Source organism: Anoplophora glabripennis, unplaced genomic scaffold (assembly GCF_000390285.2).
Source record: "Anoplophora glabripennis isolate ALB-LARVAE unplaced genomic scaffold, Agla_2.0 scaffold3126, whole genome shotgun sequence".
Taxonomy (NCBI): domain Eukaryota; kingdom Metazoa; phylum Arthropoda; class Insecta; order Coleoptera; family Cerambycidae; genus Anoplophora; species Anoplophora glabripennis.
In genome coordinates this window covers 1-9,112 of record NW_019419207.1, presented here as the reverse complement: position 1 = coordinate 9,112, position 9,112 = coordinate 1, and the positions used below count along the sequence as shown (strand labels likewise).

At 34.4% G+C, this 9,112-nt stretch overlaps 1 protein-coding gene across 1 annotated transcript; it reads left to right on the top strand.

Moving 5' to 3' along the window:
* Positions 1-904: 904 nt before the first annotated feature.
* On the top strand, positions 905-5,494 carry LOC108916499 (cyclin-K). The gene is made up of 4 exons (XM_018722768.2): positions 905-1,197; positions 1,255-1,514; positions 1,568-1,912; positions 4,919-5,494. Exons 1-4 carry the CDS (start codon positions 1,101-1,103, stop codon positions 5,402-5,404), a joined length of 1,188 nt encoding a protein of 395 aa, XP_018578284.1. The 5' UTR covers positions 905-1,100; the 3' UTR covers positions 5,405-5,494.
* The last annotated feature ends 3,618 nt before the right edge of the window (positions 5,495-9,112 follow it).

Genomic DNA, 9,112 nt, shown 5'->3' with positions numbered 1-9,112 from the left:
TGAAAAAATCGCAAACAAAACTAATTGCAAGTTTATGTTCAATACCCTGGAAACGGAGAGTTGACAAAATGTGATTAGAAAAAATCAGAGTTTTGTGACAAAAAAAATAATTAGCAAGTACATTATAGTATATATTGGCGGTTTTGTAATAACAAGTTCTCTAATAAAGCCAATAAAATATAAAGACTGTGTAAATAGTTTAATGTCAAATACACAGTATTCGTACAGTCAATTAGTTTTTATTAAAGATCGTGGTTGTTTGAGGTATCCATCTCGAGATGTCGTAGTAATATGCCAAGAAACAGAAAAGTTCATAAATTTTTTTAATAATGATGAAAGCAGAACACCTAGGTTACAGAAAAATAAAATTGTTTATCATGTATTAAAAAACTTTCTGAATGCGAACATATTTGATAATTTGCCTAACAATTGTAATCATTTAATAGAACTTGTAAGGGCTGAATGTGAAAAGTATATCGATGTACGAATAAATCATGAAGTCAAATTATTTAATTCGGTAAAATCTACGAAAAGGCGAATATTAAATAAATTAATAATTATTTAGAGGGCAATAAATATATTTAAATTATTTTGTAGTTTTATTTAATATATATAAAATATACTATTTTCTGAATTACAAACTTAAAATTGAATATTTGTCATAAGATGCAAAATAATGTTTAATATGTAATAAAAATATTACTTAATCCGGATCTGCTTAAAGTTGCGCGCGATCAGATTACCTTCCACACTCCGCTACCCCGGATTTTGCATTCACTGGTACCCGTGAATTGGAATTAGATACGGCCAGTCTAGGTAGTCTGTGGTTAAAATGCTAGAACCTAACCTATAATTAATAACCTGTCAGTGTTATAATTTGTATTTATTTCTTTGGTTCTTTATAATATCGTGTTTTGTATTTGAACATTTGTATAGGATTATTGAATTACGAGTATATATATAATTTTTAAATAAATGTAATGTACAGCATTTAAGTATAAATAGATGGTAAACAATTATGTTAAATATCTTAAAATCTTTGTGTATAAAGTAATACAGTGTAGCAGTTTACATTTCAAACCAATTTCGACTCAACAATAATGCCTGGGTGGTATTATGACAAAAAAGAACTGAGAAATACACCTTCTGCACAAGATGGAATTGATTACAAAACTGAAATGCGTTATCGAAAGGAGGGTAATGTGAAAAGACTTATTTTATTAATGGTAAATTATTATTTTATATTTGTTTTAGGAGCTAGATTAATCATAGATACAGGGTCTAAAATGGACCTTGGTTACAATACTATGGCTACAGGTGTTGTATATTACCATCGGTTTTATATGTTTCACTCATTCAAACAGTTCCCTAGATATGTAACAGCATGTTGCTGTTTATTTTTGGCAGGAAAAGTAGAAGAGACTCCGAAGAAGTGCAAAGATATAATTAAAATTGCTAGGAGTTTATTAACAGATCAAAAATTTGCTACATTTGGTGAAGATCCAAAAGAAGAGGTGTGCAAACTAATTTTGGTCATTTATGTGATTAATTTAGTATATTTCCATAGGTTATGACTTTAGAAAGAATTTTACTGCAAACTATTAAATTTGATTTGCAAGTAGAGCACCCTTATCAGTACTTATTAAAATATGCCAAATGTTTGAAGGGAGATAAGGTAAAACTGCAAAAAATGGTACAAATGGCATGGACTTTTGTAAATGATAGCCTTTGTACCACATTAGCCCTTCAGTGGGAGCCAGAAATTATAGCTGTAGCATTAATGTACCTAGCAGGAAAATTAAGTAAATTTGAGGTTGTGGATTGGATTGGAAGAAATTCGAAACATATCCGTTGGTGGGATATGTTTGTGGAAGATGTTACAATGGAGTTATTGGAAGATATTTGCCATCAGGTCAGTAGTATTGTACTCATTTAAATATACTAAATCTTAACACGGCGTCCTGGGTGAGCGGCGACAAACGGCCGGTGCGGCCGGCGCGTTCGACGCGGTTGAAATGGCCGACGCGATGCTAACGTCTATTTTTGTTAAGAGTGCAGGTCCATTCTCTCGAATGGTCGATTATATAATTCTCATATAATTTTTAAGATTTAAAAATGTAAACTGAAGCGGCAGAGGCGGAATTATCAAATAATTTGATTGCGTCGTCCGCATGAAAACCGCACGAGCCGCTTGTGCTGGGCGGTACCTCGTACGTAGGACAGAACCTATGATGCTCTAATTTTGAAAATCACTGCTTCTGCCGTTCCGGTCGCACCGGCCGCACCGGCCGTTTGTCGCCGCTTACCCAGGACGCCGTGTAAGTATCTAGACGGCAATATGCAGTACGTCCGCAGATTGAGTTTACAAGAGGACCAATGGACCAAGAAGTGAAAGATACGAAAAAAAGGTATTCTTGATCAAAGTTTTTGCTTGAAAAATGAAAGTCATGTTATCAAAAATTTAAGTAAGTATTCTCTAGCACATCTCTAATCAGGGTACCTAGAAATATTTGATACATTTTTTAGCGATGAACTCGAAAATTTACCATTAAATTTTTGCCAAAATATATATTTTCAAGAGGATGGTTGTCCAGCACATTGCGCTATTGAGGTAACAGGGTGGTTTAACCATGGATTTGGTCCAAGATGGATTGGTAGAAATAGTCCAATTTTGTAGCCCCCAAGGAGCCCTGACTAAACCATAGCCGATATGTTTCTCTCGGGGCCATTTAAAACAAATTGTTTATGCTACTCTAATACCAAATAATATTGAAATGCTAAAAGGCAGAATTACTTAAGGCTGTCTGTTCAATATCCCAGGAAAAAATCAGAAACTCCTTCAGATATCTAAGGAAGCAATTAGAAAAATTTATTCAATATGGGAGTGGCATTTTTGAGATTTGATATCTTCATCATATTGCTTTGTTTACTTGTTTTAGCGTAATTGTTGTAATTATGTTCATATTATTTAAAAATTACATTTGAATAAGACGTATTTTAGTTTTGTAGTTTGTTCCCTGTATAAAAAATTAAGTTTTTGATAACACGACTTATTCATTATTAAGGAAAAACTTTTATTTATCAAGAATGCCTTTTTTCATATCTTGCAAAATAAAGTATGTTTACTCTTACGCAAAATAACATTTTTGTGTTTTTGACCCACCCTGTACAACTAAATTGAAGTTAGTCATGGTGACTCATATTTTCTAAACAAGGAAAAACTTTGATCAAGAATGCCTTTTTTTCGTATCTCACTTTTTGGTCCGTTTGTCCGCTTGTAAACTCAATCCGCGGACATACTGTATAGTAGCCAAAGTCCTACATCAAAATTTTATTTACAACAGTCCTTCAAAAAATGTCACAGCCTAAATTAAAGTTTGACACCCTGTATCTTCAAAAATAGTGAAGGAAAATCCTATTATATGTGATAAGTAGAGACCGCACTTCGTTCGCACGTCTCAGGTCCGTACTTCAGCCGACGATCTCAATATTTAAATATTCATCCATTCTTCACAAAATAATAATAGTGCCGGCTAGTCGACAAAAGCACCATGTTTATTTACCCCGCACGTGTCAAGGTCATGGTAGTGGGTCGACGGGCAGGGGGAACGGATTTCATTCCTATTAGACGGGGCCGTTCAAATCATGCATCAATCATCAACATCAAATCAGTTGCATGCTAATCATACGTAAGGAAACGTTGCGTCTTGTCCAGTAACAGTACGGTGTATATGCATATTTTTAATTATAAGTGTTAGTTTTTATTGATAGATGATAGTCTCAAAATTTTGTGGGCTATGAAGCCAAGAAAGACCGCGTGCTGCTTTTTGTAACGGATGCGGCTGCGTACATGAAAGCAGCTGGGAAACGTCTTTGCGATACCTACTGCAACGCGTTGCATGTGACATGTTTCGCACATGGATTACATAGAGTCGCCGAGACGATTAGAGAGTGCTATCCCAATGTCGACAAATTGATAGCTAATGTTAAGAAAATATTTTTGAAAGCACCAGCCCGGATAAATTTGTTCAGATAAATTCTTCCAGGCGTACCACTACCTCCAGAACCTGTTTTGACACGTTGGGGTACGTGGTTAGACGCAACATCTTATTACGTACACTTTGACGGCATAAAAAGGGTTATACAGCAATTTGATTCAAGTGATGCTACTTCTATTTTATGTGCTCAAAGGATATTTAACTATCCTACACTTCGTGAAGATTTAGCATACATACATTTTAATTATTCACGAATACCGCCAGTTTGCCGTCTTGAAGTAACTGTGACATCATCAGAATATTCAGTAAATAACGCAGTAAATAATGTTTTAGACTTGCGACAGTTTATTTCCCAGTTGTCAGGACATAGTGCTGAACGTGTGAAGAAAAAAATTGATATCGTTTTGCAGGACAATCCGGGATTTCTAACTGTATGTCGCATAGTAGATCTTTTTGAAGGTAAAGAAGTAGATTTTTCTGAATCCACCCTAAATATGCCATCCGTTGAAAATTATATATACTTTAAATATGCCCCAGTAACATCTGTCGACGTTGAACGTACGTTTTCGAAACTTAAATGGATTTTTAGCGATAAACGCCACAACCTAACACCTGAACTTTTACAGCAGTTGCTGGTTATTCAGTTTTACTTCAGCACTGCAAGTGGATAGGTGTAGAGCTCAGTGTAGAGTGTTTTGTAAACTAATAAACTTAATATGAATCGTAGTGGATATTATAAATCGTCAGTGCAAGGTAAAACTTTGATTTTTACTCTTTATATGGTGTTTGCACCTCAGTTTCTACAGAGTTTAACTTAGCGTCCTAAGTCCGCCCCTGATAATGACGTCATGTGCGAATGAAGTGCGGTCTCTAGTGATAAGCATATGAAATGTTATCTACATTACATCTCAAATTTACAGGTGCTTGATCTCTACTCTCAGACCGACACAAACAATACTCCAGACAGCCCCCCATTGCAGGCTCAAAAGTCCGTAACACAGGTATCTCCAGTGATTGTACAAAGAACATCCAATGGCAATGAAAAAGTTGTGTCACCAGATCAACCTCCACCCATTAACATTAAAGTACCTCCACCATCTTCTGATGTGCCTCCATTTCCTTATCAGACTTTCACGGGAGCACCCCCATCCGTTGCAAGTTATGCAGCAGCTTTCTCAACTTCAATGGGTGCTCCTCCAAGTGTACCAGCTCTACCACATATGGCTGGTCCACCACCAGGACCTCCTCCACATATAACTGCACCTCCTCCAACTGTTTTTCCTCCTTATGTTAATCATCCCCCTCCCTTTACAACTGTGGTACCCCCTGGAGGACCACCATTTTTCCCCACAAATGCTCCACCTCCAAGTCAGCCTCATAGGCCTTTTTATCCGCCTCCAACATAGATATATTAATTAAGTTCTGTTTGTGTTAATTCGAATTATTTTGTAAATTAATATGTGATTTTTGCAAGAAAGATTATGATAAAACATTGATATATTCGTTTCACAATTTCCCAAAATAATAATTATTAATATTTGCCTAAAGAAATATGTAGTGAAAAAGCTGCATCTTGTTTAAGAATACCGGGTGTTTCATGAAGTTCTCCCGGCACTAATAGAGGATGTTCCTTGGGTTATTTCTAGAAAAAAAGTTTATATAAACATGTGTCCGATTTGCTTTACTTTGTGAGCTACATGAATAATAATAATAATATTTTATTAGCCAATACTAAAAAAAATAACAATTTTCACAAGTGTATACATCCTCTAGCTCCGTGTCAGTTCCAACACGACACCAAGACACACACATTCAAAACATAACGAACTACAAAATTTGGTTACTAAAATACTTCAAGCACATATTTCTTTAACATACTTTTAAATTTAATATGATTATCACAATTCTTTAAAACTCAATTTATCGTCCAAAATAACCTTTAAATACTTCATTTCCCAAACTCTTTCAATATCATGATCATTTATAGTAATTCTATAATCTACCTCATTAATTTTATTCATTATACTGCCCCTACCTATAATCATATATTTTGTTTTTTCCAAATTTAACAGCATACTATTACTACACAACCAGTCATTAATCATTTTCAGTTCTTGATTCATTTGATCACTCATTGAAAAATAGTCAAATCCTTCAATATATAAAACTGTATCATCAGCAAACAATGAAATATGACATTTACTACTTTAATTCATATATATTGAAAACAATACAGGCCCCAAAATGGTGCCCTGTGGAACCCCATGTTTTACTAGTATTGCATCTGATGTTGCTGATTTAAATTTAACTCTGATACCTATTACTTAAATAACTGTCAAACCATTTCAATACATTATTTCTTAATCCTATTGCTTGTAACTTATCAACTAGTAACTGTTTGTTTATAGTCTCAAATGCCCTTCTTAAGTCCAGGAATACAACAAGAATAACCCTATTACTTTCCAAAGCATTTAACCATTCATCACAAACATTTATTATTGCCGATTCACAGAAATAGTACTTTCTAAATGAATTTGAAATTTAAATGTAAAAAGTAATAATCAAATTTGTTGCGTTACGTCTCGGCGCGCTACGCATTGGTCAAATGTGCTCTGACGACATTTGCAAGGTAAAATGTTATCTAGGTTACTGTCAGTTTTGACAAGCTTGCAGTTTAGTGTGAAGATTCAATTTTAAAAATTCGCGAACAATGCCTTTTAAGTTTACGACTGCTGAGTATGCCGATATGGTGTTTGTTTTTGGGTAATTGCGATGGAAATGCTACTCTAGCTTCACTGGAATATCAACGGCGTTTCCCAAATCGTCGCATTCCATCTCCGAAAACGTTTACCACAACTTTTCATGCACTCAGAGAAACTGGTTCACTTCCAAGTGTTCACATTCACTTTGAACGGGTAAGTCAGCAGAGTGTTGTAGAAGAAGAGAGTATCCTTGCTATGGCCGAGCATAATCCCGGTGTTAGTACACGACGGATATCCACGCCTTTAGTGATTCCCAATACCAGGGTATGGAGAACATTAAACAAGAATCTGCTGTATCCATACCATCTACAGCCTGTTCAACATCTGGAGCCAGAAGATTTCCCTAGGCAGGTAGAATTTTGTCAGTGGTTGAATAATAGGAATTTGTATCGCTACATCTTATTTATGGATGAGTCACAATTTACCAGAGATGGTATCAACAAAACCCATAATATGCATCAATGGTCAAACGTCAACCCTCATGCCACCGTAGAAAGTAATTTTCAACGTAGATTTAGCGTTAACGTGTGGTGTGGAATGTTATACGATCAACTTATAGGGCCATTTATTATTGAAGGTCGTCTTAATGGACCAAAGTATTTACAATTTTTAGAGGAAGAACTCCCGCGATTGCTTGAAGATTTACCTCTGGCAAGACGATTAAGAATGTACTTGCAATATGATGGAGCTCCACCTCATATTTCCCGAATTGTCAGTGCTCACCTAAATGAGCATTACCCTGGTCGCTGAATCAGTCGAGGTGGGCCACACATTTGGCCAGCTAGGTCTCCAGACCTCAATCCGTTAGATTACAACATGTGGGGTTGGATGAAGGATTTGGTTTATCAAGAGAAAGTGGAAACACGCGAAGCTCTAATCCAAAGAATTGTTAATGCTGCAATGCAAATAAAAGAAAAGCACGCGAATATTAGAAATGCAACGCGAGCAATTCACAGGCGTGCTGACAAATGTATTGAAGTAGGAGGTGGTATTTTCGAAAACCTTTTAAATTAAGAATGTATGTATCACTATTACCGATTCGTGTAGCTCAATAAGTAAAGCAAATTGGACACGTTTATATGAACTTTTTTCCTAGAAATAACCCAAGAAACATCCTCTATTAGTGCCGGGAGAACTTCATGAAACACTCAGTATAAACGATAAACATCTTAATTTAGTTTATAATGTAATAATGGCATAAATGTATATAAAATATATTGAGATGAAATCAGATTACTTAACGAGAGAAAATTAAAATTTAAATTAAATTGCTATTTAAAAGACAAAGCGGTAAAGGGAATGGTTGGAATGGTTATTACAAAATAAAGAAAATTATTTGCTAAAAAAAAGTTGTTAGTATTGAATAAGTATTAGGAATCAGTAGAAGAAAGTCGGATTAGTAGATCAGTACAAATTCCAAAATTCAAGTATAAAATTTATTATCATTGTAGTTAAGTGGAGTATATGCCAGGATATTATAAGAAAAATATAGTTGAAATTAATTAAAATGCAGAATGGTAGATATCAAACAAAAGTTAAAATGCCAGTTTTATTAAATAGTTAAAAAATAAGGTAGAATTATTAATAAAAGATATTAAGATCTAAAGACAAATTTGTACATTAATTAAAAGAATATGTCAGAAAAATGTCAAATTTAAAGTGGGATCCACAAGGAATTCAGTAGTTAATAGAAAGGTTAAATAATATTATAATATAGGAAATATGTTGAAGTATAAGGCAAAATTGATTGTAAAGAAAGTAGAATAGGGTGTATAAGTGCAAAGGATAAAGTGAAGTGAAGTGAATTGCAAAAGGAAAATGGCACGTTAAAATAAGAAACCAAAAGAGATATGTGGAAAGGCCTTTGTCGTGAAGCATGATCGTTTGTATCGGCCATATTGACATGGGACCTCGGTGGAGACATCGGAAGTTCGAATCGAGCCCCACGTTGGGCGCCATGTCGNGGTAGAAGAATAGTTAATAAAAGATATTAAGATCTAAAGACAAATTTGTACATTAATTAAAAGAATATGTCAGAAAAATGTCAAATTTAAAGTGGGATCTACAAGGAATTCAGTAGTTAATAGAAAGGTCAAATAATATTATAATATAGGAAATATGTTGAAGTATAAGGCGAAATTGATTGTAAAGAAAGTAGAATAGGGTGTATAAGTGCAAAGGATAAAGTGAAGTGAAGTGAATTGCAAAAGGAAAATGGCATGTTAAAATAAGAAATCAAAAGAGATATGTGGAAAGGCCTTTAGAAGGAAAAGAAAAATCAAGATAGTAAAAAATGAAAAAGAAAATAGATTATTATTGATTAGTTATAGAAATATTTTGTAAAACGACAGG

Bases quoted from the DNA above. Each gene is read 5' to 3' on its own strand.
- LOC108916499 (XM_018722768.2), top strand. From the start codon at position 1,101: ATGCCTGGGTGGTATTATGACAAAAAAGAACTGAGAAATACACCTTCT. The intron at 1,198-1,254 runs GTAATGTGAAAA...TATTTGTTTTAG, and splicing joins AATGCGTTATCGAAAGGAGG to GAGCTAGATTAATCATAGAT. The intron at 1,515-1,567 runs GTGTGCAAACTA...ATATTTCCATAG, and splicing joins GTGAAGATCCAAAAGAAGAG to GTTATGACTTTAGAAAGAAT.